The sequence below is a fragment of the Micropterus dolomieu genome, linkage group LG03 (genome assembly GCF_021292245.1).
Source record: "Micropterus dolomieu isolate WLL.071019.BEF.003 ecotype Adirondacks linkage group LG03, ASM2129224v1, whole genome shotgun sequence".
Taxonomy (NCBI): domain Eukaryota; kingdom Metazoa; phylum Chordata; class Actinopteri; order Centrarchiformes; family Centrarchidae; genus Micropterus; species Micropterus dolomieu.
This window is the reverse complement of record NC_060152.1, coordinates 20,910,620-20,926,890: the sequence shown is the minus strand read 5'-3', so window position 1 is coordinate 20,926,890 and position 16,271 is coordinate 20,910,620. Positions and strand designations below refer to the sequence as shown.

The window sequence follows — 16,271 nt, the reverse complement described above, 5'->3', positions numbered from 1 at the left end:
TGTAATTATGGTCACTTGATTTTTAATGTTGAGGGTTAAATAGTAAACTGCTAAGGCTGGCAAATTTCACTTAATGAATAAATAATGTAATCCAATTACTTTTGGCTATGCACTACCTAATATGGATATGTTAATAAAATGTTGGATTATATCTGTTTGACTTTGAGAGGCAGATGTAACATAAGTATTTTTCTAACAAAGTGATTTAACATTGTGTTGCAAATGTGACGCCTGCAGAGGATGTCAAATAATGAAGTATATGAAATAAAAATAAATCTTCTCTCCTCTCCCTGCCCTCAGCAGTCATCTGAGTTTGAACTGTTCTTCTGTTTTCACTAAGGCATGTCTTTACTCCTTGTAGATTCCACTTCTGTAGCTTGATCTCAGAAATGGAAACTCAATTCAATAAGTCTAATAATGCCAGCAGCAGCAGCAGCAGTAGCCATAACCAAAAATCTGCCAAACCAGTGGAGGTTGATAGTGACGTCTGCTCTGACATTGAGCTCAGAGTCCTGTAGTCCTGGTGTTTGACTTCTTACTGTGAGAATTAAACATAGTGTAAGTATGGGAGAATGGAAAGATGAGGGGGAGAAGAGAGAGGGGAGGGCAAGTGAATGAATAGAAGGACAGAGGAAGATGGAAGATGGTATAAATGGTAAAGTACAATTTATGGAAGGAAAGCTCTTCAAAGAGTCTCAACAAAACAGTCAGACTGAAATGCAGTGTTTAATTGGGAGGTGATTAAGTTTTTCTCCCCCAACAGCTTGTTAACGGACGCTCAGTCATTCAGATGTCCAAATACCTAGCTAGCTACGTAACAGGCCTACCAACCTTTTGCGAAGTCTAGTCTGCGAAGTTTTGAGGACAACTTTTGATTTTGCTAGACGATTTGCAAGATAAGTGGAAGACTTCTCACATTCATTCAGTCTAATCCCCTCCTAGATGTCCTCTTCTCTAACTGCCATTACTTAAATGATTTATAATGTGTCACTTCTCTTTATAGCAAATTATTTAAATATTGCTGATAGAAATTTTGTGTTGACAGAAGCAGTGACTTAAACAAATGCACCTGAGCAAGCATTTAAACACCTTTGCGCTATTCCGCTGATTGACTGTCAGCGGTGGTAAGGCACAGAGAAGCCCAGTAATGCACCAACAAAGGCTGGAAAGTGAAAGTGCAAGCGTGTAAAAGTAAACGTGAATGCAAACAAGACAAGGTATGTTTTCACAGTGCATTTTGGTGAGAAACAGTGAATGTAAACAGAACTTTTTAAAATTTTGTTTACAAGAAAACTCTGCAGGGTCCTTTTAAATTCTGAAAGAACAAATCACATGATGGTGCAGAACATGGGAGAAGAATATTTCTCTAACCTTATCTTTGATGACTGACATACTGTATATCTTAAGCTTGAAACTCCTCTTGAAACACGATTGCCGCAGTGCTCTTGATCACAGCACTCTTAATAACTCCAGAAAGCCAATAGACCAACAATACAAACTGCATGTATGATTGTGTTTGTGTGTAAACCATGACTCTCTCTGAAAAAAGTGTGTATTGTCAACTGACTGAGGATTTAAAAAAATTATTCATTAACAACCTTTAAATACCATCACCTTTAATAAGACTGTGTTCTCTGTTTGTTTGTTTGTTTGTTTTGAAGGTCATTACCACAACAAAGAATGTACATTTCATGTGATAGCTCATTTCCATATAAAAGTAAAAATCAATTATAGCTCCTACACCTCATTAAGCCAAAATATTCTTAGTATTTCTGTTTGTCTTTCTCTCAAAATAAATAAGCTAATCCGCCTTTTGGTGCAGTTAATGATCCAATGTAGTTTAGAGGGCGGGCAAGTGAGGAAGCTTGGCTCCTACATTATATATTCCTGTGATTACACAATATGATGAATTATGAAACCCAGACTGAAATATATACTACTAAAATATAAGACAATGCCCTTATGTCTCATTATATTTACATATATAATTTTTATGTAAGTTAAAAACTAGACCAATTGTTGTTTTCAAATTTTCAATTTAAATTTATTATAAAAAACTAATAATAATAAACTAACTATGCAATGTATAAAGCACAGACACGATCCAGTGTGAGAGATAGATCTTTTTTGCTTTACATTAGTAGCCTGTGGCTAAGTCAGTCATTCATACAGTAAAATCAATTATGTGCACTACATTAATATAGTGGTTTCCCAAGCTTCCTCTATATAAAAAGTAGATATATATATATATATATATATATATATATATATATATATATATAGATAGATAGATAGATAGATAGATAGATAGATAGATAGATAGATAGAGATTTTTGACTCATCCCTTCATCTTGAAGCTTGGCTGTACACTATTTACTTAACATAGTCCTTAACCTGAGCATCTTAATCAAAACATACAGTGTATGACACACAATAGTCTATTTAAATAAATTACTAAATGTTTTGGGGAATAAAGTAAGGTTCTTAAAATTACTGTTGTATTTCTTGAATAGGCTAATCTTTTTTTCTTTTTTGCACCAGGGCATGACATGTGTTTTTGTATCACCAAATAGACAATAGTCAACCCACAGCAAGATTAATAAAATAACAAAATAACATAAAGCAATACAAAGCATCACCCATACAATAAATTAATTGCAAAAGTTGATACAACCAAATTAAAATCTCCCAGCCTGAAGATATTTTAATGCTGTTTGTTCATTATTTTAATTGCACGTGGACCAAATGACCCGATGTGCATCTTTTTCTTTATCAGAGGGCTTCCCTATGTTTTCATTCTTAACGGCAGGACAAATGTTAACCCTCAGGCAAACGTCACTTTAAAGTGTCACCAGTAGATGTCGCAGCTACGTTGCGAATAGGTCCGTGTGAAACACGGTGCCCCTGCATTTAGTTATTGTAGGCAGGATGCCATGCTTCAGAGTGACAACTGTTAAAAGAAAACGCATATTTAAAGATCTAAGTGTCGTTACATCCAAAAAGCTGAATCTTCTATGCATTTGAAGCCCTCCTTGAAGTCATAGCAGCTGATTGGTAATTTTTTCCTAACATCATCATGTCCTGGTGGCTGACTGAAGCTGCATCACAGCATGCCTCTCCATCTTCCCTCTGCATCCCTGCCTGTCACTCACGGGGCTTGAACCCGGGTCATCCCTGGGAAGGACGGCACCCAGAGGCTCCAATCATGATAACACTGGTTGCACCTTCACGGTCTGAGCTCATTTATTTGAACTCTCTCGAGCCCGTATGATTGACAGGGCATGAGGATGTCCTTTGCAATAATAATAGAGATGGAGAGCAAAGCCTCAGAGGGGATCTTTCCATGTTAGTTTCCTCTCTCTCTCTCTCTCTCTCTCTCTCTCTCTCTCTCTCTCTCTCTCTCTCTCTCTCTCTGGCACAGGGGCATTCCTGCACGCGCGTAACCGAGTCCAACGTGGACGCGGTGAAGTACGGCAGAGTGGGACTCACTGGACATTTGATGACTGTAAACTCAATATTAGTCATTATTTTAAATACGTCTGTATATTTAAAAAAAACATGATGCACGATGGAGAGAGCATAAAGAAAATTTTACTTCAGCTATGTAGCCTAATGACTCACTAAACCCATTCATGAAATAGACGTTAATTTCCGTTTAGCCTTTATAACTCAACAGATGTACATCACAGTATATAGCCTATAATAGCATCATGATGCGAGTAAAATTAGTAAATATTGGGATTTTTGCTGTTTATGCTTGTTTAACTCTGCATCAGCTGTCACTTCTCAAACGTTCTGGGGGACATGATGAACTCATTTTGTACATACATGATCTGGAGATGGGATCGGCTGACGACGAGCGTAGCAAACTCCACCCAGCAGATAGGATCCCGGGCAGGCGGAGCGGAGGGCAGATTGTGCCGAAAGGGCTCGGGCTGGTTGGTCGGGACGCTAGACAAGTCCCGCAGAAAACTTCAGAGGGGCAAAGTCCAGCCTGAGTGTGTGGGAGACACGAGTGGAAGTTAATGCGCGAGAGCGCGCTAGGAACAAAATCACATGTCATTTTAAAGAAATGCTCCAAAGATGGCGGTGGTAATAGCGACGGCAGTTTCAGGTGCCCCCGGAGTGCATAAAAGTGGATTTGCGGAGGTTTTGGTGCGGGAGCGGTGGCACAAAGTTTTGGTCAAGGTGAACGAGGAAGCGCTCACGTTAAGCTGCGAGGAGAGCAGCGGTAACGACAACGCGAACGACAATGTCAACTCCAACGGCGTTACCAACGGATCTTACCTTGATAACAATAACACCAACTCCAACAACGGCCAAACTGTGCGCACCGCGTTCACGGACCTCCCGGAGCGAGTGCCCGAGGCAATCGCCAACAGAAAGCGGTGCGTTAAGGTGACCAAGCAAGAGGTCGGAGGACTTGGGATCAGCATCAAAGGGGGGAAGGAGAATAAAATGCCCATCCTCATCAGTAAGATATTCAAGGGGCTCGCAGCGGACCAGACCCAGGCTCTGTACGTCGGGGACGCCATCCTGTCCGTGAACAGCATGAACCTGCGGGACGCGACCCACGACGAGGCTGTGCAGGCGCTGAAACGGGCCGGGAAAGAGGTGACACTGGAAGGTAGGCAGGCTGAACAGTGAGAGGATGACAAACTGTGGGGAGACTGGAGAAGGAGAGTGTGTGGGTCAGGAACCCCAAACTTTTTTTCATGCCACATGCATGTCCAAATTCATTTTAATCTTTTATTGAGCCCATCTGTTACTGTTTGTGTTTATATAGAAATATTTTAGTGAATGATTGTACATCATACCTCGGGAGGTAAGAGTTAAAGATTAGATCTCAGCCCAACCAAGGTCATTCTGTCACATTTCCAAGATGTTGGTGAATTTCAGGCTCATTTATATAGACTTAATATAACCCTGGGGAACTCCTGACCTTAACATGTGTGGGAACTTCATCCTGGAGGGGAAGAAACATGTTGTGTAAGGCTGAGAGTTTCTCATTCCACATGGCTGCCTCTTTTGACTGGTGTTGGGCTGTTTATGTATGTCATCTAGTAGGTCAGTGGTCCTCGGGACACAAAGTACTGCAAGTTTTCTATTCTACCTGCTAGTTGATTGCAATCACTTTACGTCCCAGGTACAAATCACTCGCTGATTAGACAAAGCAAATAAAAAAGCAGCAGGGCTCTGAGTGTGTAAGCCTGAGAATGAAAACCTGTGCTGTAGGATGTGATTTATTTTCCATTACAGAAAGGAGATGCTGGTTAATAACAAGAGCTCAGAAAGAAAAGGTGGTGTTTTTTATTGCACCGGACTATATTATTCATATCTCATTTGATCAAATCTGTTTTCTTATTCATTCACCAGGTTACAATTTGTTGATGTCATACTGTCTCTCCCAGGGAAATCAAACTTTTTTCTCTGCAAATTGATTGACTTAACAGCAGGAAGATACTCTATTCAAGTGTGCATGCCTCTTTGCCCTGAGGACACTCTAGGTTCATACCATAGTTGGGAAACAGGTGACTGATTGGCTGCTTTTTGCGCAAAAGAACAGTTCATATTTCTAATGAAACAGTTACACAACCAGAGGTGCCATGGGGGAATCACGCAAGATCAAACTCATTGTCTCTTTTTCCCTCATACTCTTCTCTAAGCAAGGCCACAAACAAATCGATCTCTACATTTCCTTAAACGTTTCTCACACGCATACATATATAGACACACACACTTACTTTCATCTCACTCACACGAGCAGTGCAGCCAAGATGGTGTTCTGCAGTTGTTTTTAGCCAAAAGTGAAGATGAAAATTAGGCTGATGGCAGGCAGACTCCACTCTGAAGGATCAACATCATTTTACTATCTTAACACACATAAACACAGACGCTGGCACAAATACACATTCACACACCGGAAAACATTGCACACAAGTGCCCACTTCTGAGTTTTTTGTTCCTGTGAGGACTCTTGGACTGACCATAGTAAGAACAAAGTGTGTCTCGCTCGCTCTTGCGCACGCGCACACACACACTCATGCAAACATGATGATGATCCTTCCCAGAGGGACACAGGGGCTATACTGCAGAGAAAAAGTGGGTCCCAGCAGAAAACATACTGCGATAAGAAAGAAGGAGAGATGGAATGGAGCAGGCAAAGAGGACGGGGAATGGAGCGAGAGAGAGATGGGAAGGGGTGGAGCTGAAATGTGAATTTAATGGGGAGAGAGGGGGAGAGAGAGGGGGAGAGAGGCTGAACAGAAGGGGAGCTAAAAATGGAGGCTAAGAGGCTGATATAAAGATGAAAGTGAGGGGTTAATCTATGTTAACAGAGAGACAGAAGTTCACCACAACTGCAATTTAACAGAAATCATTTGCATTTGGGAGCACAGTAAACAGAGTAAGAAGTGACAAAGCATCATGAAGAATGTTTAACACGTAACCAAGCATGTAAACTTCAATTTCAAATACTATGCAAGAGTAGTGAAACACAAAGCTTAAAAATTAGTGACACATTCTCTTCCTCCTTCCAAGATGTGAGAGAAGAGGAGAGAGATCAAGAGGCAACTGATTCAACTGTTGGGAGAGACAGTACCTGTCTCATGGGAGGGGAGTGTGCGTCTCTGTGCGTGTTCAGTGCACTGCTTTTTTGTGCATGCAAGAGAGCTTGTACATGCATGTTTATAATCGCTGTGTTTTACTATAGCACTGATGAGCCATGTTGGAAACGGAGAATAAATTCAGCACAAATAGGCAGCAACCACTCACTCCTTCCAGATGCTGGCTATGAGAGGGCAGCAGATTGACCGAGTGGTCAAAAACTGCTCTGCAACCAGAGGACCACAGTTCAAGCCCCCATGTCAGAGAGCATCCACTTTGTTAAAGTGTCCCCTGAGCGAGACGCCGATGTTCTGTGGCTAAGCATGCAGTCTGACAAGCCTAAAGTGAATCTCACTATGGGGATCAGTCAAGTTTCTGCATTTGTGTCACAAAGCTCCTAGCAACTACAGCCAGTGCCATTGTGGAGGTCCAGTGAAGAATTATTCATGTGCAAATAATGCTTTCAATTAAATACAGATGAATAAATAAAAACTATAGTTACACGTTTGTACTTGTACATAATATTGCCTTTTTAAGCCTTATACTGAACAGCTTGTTAAGTGCACTGCAGCACTAAAGATCGGCGAGGCGAGCTAACAATGTCTACCTGGTGCATTGCCAAATCAGGTCACCTTCCGCTTCCAGTAGATCACAGCAATAAAAAGGTCATGTTTAGACAGTTTGCTGTGTGTGGTGTTTGACATGATGACATGTCACAGCACAAAAAGAATTCAGTTTTAAAAAGACACACAGATAAGACACATAGAGAACATGTGAGATGCCCTGGATGGAAAGATCAGGGGACGTGACCCCTTTACCCCTTTTTGTAGTGGTAAACAACATTATAATTCACCGGATGCAGGAATGAGAGAACTTTACAGGTGTCGGTCCTGGCTGCAAGAGGCGGTCACACAAGTAAAACTGCTCACAGCTGTCCCCGTTCTGTCTCTGTTGCACTGTTTTGTTTTCCTTCTATTGTTTCCATTTTTGTGTTATTTTCATATGCAATGATGATTGAAAATTCAGTCCCACCATGGGGTGGGTTACGTTTATTTCCCTCCCTAGTTAGAGCAGACAAACATACTGTTTAATTTATTCCTTAACATGTTTGCTGCTGTGATTTTGTTTTTGGAAAACCTAGATAAAAAGAACACTCCAAACTTTTAAAAATGCTAAGTATTGCTCTTACTACAATCCCAAGAACATCTTATGTGGAGAAATCCAAAGGTACAGTTGATAAACTATAATTAGTCAGTCAGCGCTCAGGTGAGAAGTTTAGCAAACAGTCAATTTACATCAACCTCAGGACCCTATATTGAAGTAATGGGGGTAGTTTTGGTCAGAATGGATTAATATGATTGGAACTTTTGGGAGAAAGCACTCCAGGTTGAAACTTTAAGGAAAATACACCAGGCATATTTCAGTGCAGGCACACATCAAACTGCATTATTTGTAACCCAAAAAACTAAACATGAAAGCAGAAGAAATTTAAGAACTAAAAGTCAGAATACAATAAAGAACATCTATCGCATTTCAGCAGACAGGAAATGAGTCAGTGTCCTGTTGATCGCTTAACAAGCCATACCTGTCATCACCTGACATGTGGATAGGTGTGTGTATATGTGCTGCTGTCAGCAGTGTGCTGGAGAGTGTGTGTGTGTCTCACTGAGCATGTGCCTGCTTGTGCATATGCACGTGTCAAGTTTAGTTATCAGCAGCATAGTCTACACTGATGCTACAGTCAATATATTTGGTTGAGTGTGTGTGTGTGTGTGTGTGTGTGTGAGAGATTAAGGAAGAGAGTGTCTGTGTGTCTACCAGCAGTTTATGTCATTTGAGAAACTATCACCTCTTCCGCTACCGTTTGTGGAGTCTAACTCAGAGCGGATGATGGTGATGATAACGACTGTGGCTTTTGCAACAGTGATTGTTGTGGTGAAGATAATATTCCTCTCCCCCCTGTAAATGTTTATACAGCCAAAACAAAAGCAGAGAGCTAGAGCTAGAGCTAATCTGTTTTTCATGTTGGCTAAAGACAAAAAAGTCTTTCTCCTCCAGGTGTAATCATTGTGTTTATTGTATACCGTGTTTGTTTTTTCCTACTTTTCTTTTTATGGTCATCATAAAACTGAATTGGGAATTTTGAAAAAGATGACCACAGGGTGACCAAAAATGACCCATGATAAGAAGACTGTTGGACTGTTTCACTGACTTCTGTTGAATCTGTCTCGCTGTAGAAGAGTCGACTACCATCTGTTCACACTTTCTGTTGTTGTGGTTTTGACTACTGTAAGTACTGTGGTTTATCTTGCCATTTATGGAAATAATGGAACATGTTACACACAGCTCTATGGTTCAAAGACTGATGATCACCTTCACTGTTTACAGTTGTTTGTAAGAAGAGTAAGAGACTGCATGCTAACATCCTTTTGGCATTAATCATAGCTGCCACTGCATATTTTGGTTCTTGTGAGCCAACATTAAGGAAATGCTTTCATAGATTGTGGTTATGAGGATGACGCACATAACAGTTTTTGACGACATAGTAGCTCTTGTTCCTGGAGTTGGAGATTTAGTGCAATACTTAAGCATTAGCTAAGCCCCGCCTTGTATCTTTACAATTATAACTCAAAATTCTTTGTAATTTTGAAACATTGTGTCTCTCATTTAAGACAGAAGACAAAAGCCAGCTTTTCCTTCTAGCTAATTTTTCTGGTTGAAATGAAAACTGTCACTGGCAGACTTTATCAGCTGTAGCTAGTTAGTCAATTAGCTTAAGTTCGCTTCATGAATTGGATGAAAACTTGGTCTCTCTGATTGACGTTTTATTGCTTCCTGCTCAATTTAATGTTGTACAAGGTTAAAAAAAGACACCAACCTCCAAACTCTTTAAATGCTTACTGTAACACGCCCTTCATCATGTGGAGACATCCAAAGTTTCACAGATCTGCAGTGCCTAGTTATGATTGTTAAGCTATGATTGGATAATTGCTATTCTTCTAAATGAGTATAATGTAATATTATGATAAACAACCCTAAAAATATCACACACACAAAAAAATTAAGCCTCAAGGCTTTGTCAGAATATGTGGGATGTGACGCTTCCTTCTGACTGCAGTTTAACATACAAAAGGGATTTTGGCCTGTAGCTTATATTCAGGTTATTGTCAGGTTATTTTACTCGAGCACTACTCATTTTTCTGTTTACACATACTACAGTGACTCAAATTTCCCCATTCACATAATCATGGCCCTATTTACAGCCAGATCAATATGTTCAATAGTTTATACAGAAGACCCATGACATTGGCTATTCATTTTCTTAAATCTACAAGGTCCATAATAGTGTGCCAGCTCACCTTTGCTATCTCTTCAATCCAATGTTATGACTCATGAGCAATTAACACTTAATTTTTCTGTTAAGATATTTATTTTGTTGTGGAAAAATATGCCTATGCCTATTTGTTGAAAAAAGATTTTATCATATTGTTTTGAAGGTTCTACGTCAGATTTATTAAGTTATCCCCTGTTTGGCAGGTTTTTATCATGTTCTGACTATAAAGAATAGTTTAAAACCAAAATTAACCATCTGGTTTCTTCAGCTTTCACTCAGGAGTAAAAATCAGCCTGTAACTTGAAAGAAATAATGATTTGACATTTATGGTGATAATTATCAATATCAATTGATATGATTTTTGTTATTGTGAGAACATATTTGGCCATATCGCCCAGCCCTTGTGTTAATTAGTAAATCTACCTATCTACATTTCAAATTGCCTTGTCAAATCCCTTCCATAAAAAGGACCTCCACCTTAGTTACTGTTCATTGTTAAGTTAAGGGAATATTTGAACTTTTACGACATTGGTCCAAATCTTTCAAGAAGATGCCTTGAGGGTGGATATGTAAAGACCGTTTGTGCTGCTGTAGTATCCAGCTACTTGCTCAGTGCCCACAAGGAGTAAAAGCTTTCATTCTGCAGTCAGAGGACCTTTTTCTTCTTTTCTACCTCTTTGCCCCGGTCTGTTCTCTTTCCAGCTTCTACCAATGTCAACCCCTTTTTTCTCCCCCACAGGTTTAATGAGATGAGGTTTCTTTTTTCCTTTGGTACATTTAGTCACCAAATAAAAATCCATTTAAGGCATATGGTAGAAAATCCAATGACTTCAGACCTCATTAAATACTGTTAAGGACCATTAAGTGAAAAAGACACAATGAGTATAGTAATTACTCCTGATGTTATAGAGCAGTAATTGTGTGTGTGTGTGTGTGTGTGTGTGTATGTATGTGTGTATGTATGTATGTATGTATGTATATATATATATATAAATGAGAGAGATGCACAAACACACATGCTGATGTGTGTGTATTTGTTGTGGGTGTGTATGTGGTTGTAAACACAACTGAAATCTGTGGGCTCTTGGCTCCACTGTCAAGAAAAAAACCTGTAATACTTCTGAAGAAATGGATTGCCTCATTTGGAAAATGTGTAAGTGAATGGGCCTGAGTACAGTTTAAAATACCATCAATCGACGTGAATAGCATTTTCAATAGTGAGTTGAACAGCTGGTCTTTGGTGATACGTTGCCATTCAGACATCTGCATCACAACTTCTGTAACAGGAAGCTACTATTTCTAAATGAGGTGGAGAGTAGGAGTCGCAATGAAAAAGATTTAGTTGCATGGTTTTGAAACAGGCCAGAAAAATGGAAAAATAAAATCAGGCAGAATGGGATGGGGGCAGCCCCTCATTTTGGATCTTTCATTTTGACTTATGTAACAGCAAATCAGCTGCTTTCGAATCAAGTAGTACGAGCCATGTCGTCTTCAAGTTCTTATTGTGCTTTTGAGGTTATTGTGCAGAGTTGGCCATGTTGTAATGGAATAGAAACATGCTACCCGAGGAAATGCACACAAATTTACACACTTCCAGTGTAATGATCACATGGACTTCACCCCATTAATTTTCTCCTCCGCTGGAAACACTTACACTGGTCAATGAGTTTACATTTCCTCCCTCCAGACTGTCTTTGTAAATGTTAACTGAAAATAAATCACCCACTAAATATCTTGTTTGCATAATAGCTGTGTTTGATTTGTTTTCAATTGAGTCAGTTCAGAAAGTGGAATGTGAATTTGTAACCAGAGACTTGAGAAGATGGACGATGAATGAGCTTGAATGAGTAGTATCATTTGAAATTCATTGTGTGCAAAGTAAAATTCCACCCTCATCTTTGTCCTACATGCCTGTAGGCATAAAGGGAAGTAAGTACGTAAATAAGTTTGTCCTCATTAGGATAGCAACTAATGATCATTTCCCCAAAGATATTCAATGTTATATTCACAAGATATTCGGAGAAAAGCAGAAAATCCTTACATTTGGCATTTTTGCTTAATAAATACACAAGTCAAATAAATTATAGAAATGATGAATTATTGTGATTAATACATTCATTGTTTCAGTGCTACTTTCCATTCTGTTTTTCTTTGTGCACTTCTAAGTATAAAGTGAAATCCTGTAAACTCTTAAACCAGATTTAGGTTGATTAAGAGATTAATTGGAGTCCTGGGGAGTCTTAGGTTTTGATTTATAATTCAGCTTCAGATTTCTCCAGATGATAGCATCCCCACAACACTAGACGGGTGTATTGTGCTGGTATGGTTGTATCATTCTGTAATTATAGTCACAGCAGCGTGTGTGTGTTCTATTTGTTTCATTAACTTTGTTATACCGAGTGATGGTGGGAAAGTCCATCTTATTTAGACTATTCCATGTTTCATTCACTGTGATGAAGAGCAGGAATTGCACACCAGCACAAGGTTCACTAACCTGACCGTGTTGTGATTTTGCTACTGTTTGCCACTATCATGCAATGAAATTGCGCATTTGATAAGAGTCTAATAAAATGTTTGAAAATGCTTATTAGTGCATGTGCTTGTTTATCAGATCCAAAGTCCAGCAGTAATGCTGGATTATAACTGGAACACACGCATACACATTTTGTGGACCTAAGGTATTTCCTTTTTTTCCTTTGAAACATCATCATCCTTCAAAGCACAACAGATGAGAAAGACAGCATGTATTATTGTGTGCACTTGCATAGATCTATCTCAGTTTTCAATGTGCTTTTCTCTTTCTAAATGTAAATCCATGGCTCCAAACAAAAAGACAAGTTTGTCATCATCCAAGTGCAGTAGATTTTTTTCTTTCCAGTCCATTGAATTCACTTGTGTTGTGACTTGTTATGTTTTAACAAATCTATCGTTTTTCTGTCCTTTAATATGATCTGTGTGGGTTATTCCAAAGTGTAGTTATATCACTTCACTATAGGTCTATTGAGGACACACGCACATCACCCCCATCTCCTCAGCTGTGTTATGTGTCAGCCTGTCATCTCTCCTCTACAGGTTGGTGGTTAGGCTTGTTATACAGTCTCATAGGGGTCTATAGTGCTTCTCCCAAGAATAGTTCACATGCTGGATTACAAATGCCACCAGTCATATGCCAATTATACGCGGCTCGTACGGTGGGATATGCCAATTAAACATCCAGCGCATACCAAGGATTCGGAACATTCAGAACATAGAGAGCATACTGAGCACCCACTTTATCTCTGCGTCTCTATTTTTGTCTTTCTGTCACTGACACGTGTCCTGTCTCCTCTTTCTTCTCCCCATTTTAAACCTAAAAACATAAGGAATTTTAAACCGTTATCAAGTCTCCAGGTATTCAGACTTTGACATCTACAAGTAGCTTTCTGTTTTACTGGTTGAAAAGTTGGGAGTTTCTCATGTACTCAGCAGCATAAGATGTGACTGTCTCTATCAAGAAATGATTGAGGCTATGGGGCCTAAAGTGTTTTCAGACCATCACTTTCCTGATATTTCCTGCCTATAGACATAGAGACAAAGTATGAGTATCATTTCAATAATTGAGCTGTGTTTTGTTGTGGCTGACCCAGAGGTGGACACAGAACACAGCAGGAGTTGTATAATTAAAGTCTTTAATAAGAAACGATAAGTGGATATACGGGCTGGCAGGGTGGGCTGAAGAAGCCAGGAGGGAAGCAGGCTGAAGTAAGTGCGGTATGGTTGGGGTTTATCTGAGGTGGTGAGTGGTGAACAAAGGGTGCTGTCACACACACACACACACACACACACACACACACACACACACACACACACACACACACACACACACACACACACACACACACACACACACACACACACACACACACACACACACACACACACACAATTCACCAGAAAAACTGCTGGAGATTTGGTGAGACTGTAGGGCATAACAAGGTATTCGAAGTGATCTAAATATGTGGTAAAGGCAGTTTTCTGTTCATCTCCTTCCTGAATAGGAATCAGGTGGTATGCGTCCAACTTGGAGAATATAGTAGCTTAATGTAGAGGCTCAAAAGCAGTGTCATTAAGGGGATATTTGTTATTTCTTCTCCGACACTTTTTAATTTATAGCAAAGGTGTAGGGTCTAGGTGGTTGCAAAGATAAAGCCTGTTGTTGACTGAATATCTCTCCGAGGTCATGGTAAACAGAGGTGACTAATGAGAGATGAGGAGGTTCGGAACAGGTGCTGCTTGTAGCTGGGTGGGAGTGAGAGCAGACAGGAAGTGACAAGTGCTCCAGTTAACAGTGCCAGTAGACCTGTCAATGTGGGGATAATGGCGTTTAAGCCAAGCCTGTCCCAATACCACCGGAGAATGAGGGTAGGAAATAATCAAAAACTTAATGTACTCACTGTGATTACCAGAGAGGATGAGGTCCAGAGTAGAGCCTGAACCATTTGGGTTTGTCAGGGCCAAGGTCAATATTAAAATGAAAAAGAGCAAATTTACATGCCAGTATTTTGATTTTGATTGTAGACACGTTTCCCAAATAAATTACACCTAGAACAGGCCGGTATTTTGCTTTTGAAAGGTGTTATTTATGTGTGGGCTATAATACCTTTTCCTGAATGGATTATGTTAAAAAGGCCTTAGATTACAGTCTCAGTGACTGAAAATGTAAACAATTGCACATCAATAAATATATTTAGTTAACAGGCTGGGGACATATTACACGTTTGCCCTATATTACACACCAAAGGTAAAAAAAAAAAAAAAAACAGTTAACAAAGTAATTGCTTCATTTTGAACTTCTGTAATTAAGAGCAATTCCGAACAATACAACATATTAATAAATAGTAAACACAATTAAGAATAAGTTTCCTCCTTCACCACTTTTTACATATTATTCACAAAGACTTTTACTCTGGCAGGTTGTAGTGCAGGAAGCGCAACATTTCTGCCTTGGAACCTGACATTGAGCTCCTCCTATCTTGGTGGATGGCTCCTACAGTGCTGAATACTCTTACCACGGACAGATTAATGTGGAGGAGTAAGAAACCTCCAGGCCAATCGAGCCAGAATCTGGAATCGGCCAGTGTTTTGCCTCCACCATTGCAGCTGGTAACATGATGATGAAACGTCATTTGATATGGACTTAAAAACAAATAGTGAAACCAGTTTTGTTATCAAGAACGGGCTCTTGAAGGTACCGCTCTAGCTCCTCATGCAGACCCTCAGACACCCCTGTGACTGTTTGCTGGCTCTGCAACATGTCCTCATAGAGATGGTCTAGAACATTCTTTCTCCAGCCTAAGTTTCTTAGGGGGAGGATCCAGCACACATGCCAGCATGGCTTCTTTAGACTCTCTGATCTTGGAAACCTTCTGGTTGGGCTGTTGAGCTTGGTCTTCCTCAAAGTAATCTCAAAAGTATCTCAGTTGGTTCCAGTGTGTTTATCAGCTTTTCAACCAGGTCCCACTCCTCCACACTTCGACATGTAAAATGTCCAAAGTCCCTAGAGTAGATTGTCACTGCTCTCTTTTGCTCCTGCATCCTATGGAGCATGTTATGTAGAATTCCATCTGGTTGGGCATGCCTGGAGAATGCAGTGTTCAGGTAGACCCCCATCCTTCTGAAGTTGTTCAAGCACCTGCTTGGAGGGGACTGAATGACCAAAATGGGTTTCACACCTCTTCAGCTCGGCCAGGATGCAACCTACAGCTCTATGTGACTGGAGGCCATCTTTCATGAAAAGCTGGAAGTTGTGAGAACTGCATCCCCTTAAATACACTGGCTTCATTCTCCCATAGTCACGGTGGGCCGAGTGCAAAAGCAGGTTAGGACCCAAATGCAAGACACCAGAGAGCACGATCCAGTTTGTTATATTTATTTAACACTCACAGGTCAAGGTAAGTCCAATAGGGCTGAGTCCATGCAGTGCAACACATAACTTCGCAACAGGAAGAAACTCCAAAAATCCACAGAAGAAAACTCATGAGGGTACAGGACACTCGATGATGACACTGCAGAGACTGACCAGAACGTCTCAGGTTACGTATGTAACCCTGGTTCCCCGAGAAGGGGAACGAGAGACTGCGTCGGTTACGACACTATGGGAACGCCTCTAGGCGAAGCAGGTCTGAACGTGAATGAAATCACTCCAATCCTATTGGCTTGTTGCTAGAACGGTACGGTGTGACGGAATAACCGGAGGAGTATAAAGCACACCTGTACACACTCATCATTAGCTTAAACTATGAAGCAGGCGCTTCAGGCGGGGAGAGAGGTGCGGCGGGCCGACGCAGTCTCT

The 16,271-nt window shown here is 40.3% G+C and overlaps 2 protein-coding genes across 3 annotated transcripts in view; one reads left to right on the top strand and one right to left on the bottom strand.

The window, feature by feature from the left end:
* The window catches only part of LOC123968357 (nuclear factor 7, ovary-like), a 6,745-nt gene extending 2,667 nt beyond the window's left edge, over nucleotides 1-4,078 (bottom strand). Inside the window, exon 1 of one of the 2 annotated variants that reach the window (XM_046045075.1) lies at nucleotides 3,829-4,078. In XM_046045075.1, the coding sequence (XP_045901031.1) occupies nucleotides 3,829-4,063 (235 nt within the window). In that variant the 5' untranslated portion in view covers nucleotides 4,064-4,078. Of the gene's footprint in view, nucleotides 1-465; nucleotides 775-3,828 lie in introns of those variants that run through there. The other variant, XM_046045076.1, reaches the window with a different exon arrangement.
* The window catches only part of sntb1 (syntrophin, basic 1), a 44,539-nt gene continuing 32,124 nt past the window's right edge, over nucleotides 3,857-16,271 (top strand). Inside the window, exon 1 of the mRNA XM_046045074.1 lies at nucleotides 3,857-4,627. Within this exon, the coding sequence (XP_045901030.1) occupies nucleotides 4,084-4,627 (544 nt within the window). The 5' untranslated portion in view covers nucleotides 3,857-4,083. The remainder of the gene's footprint in view (nucleotides 4,628-16,271) is intronic.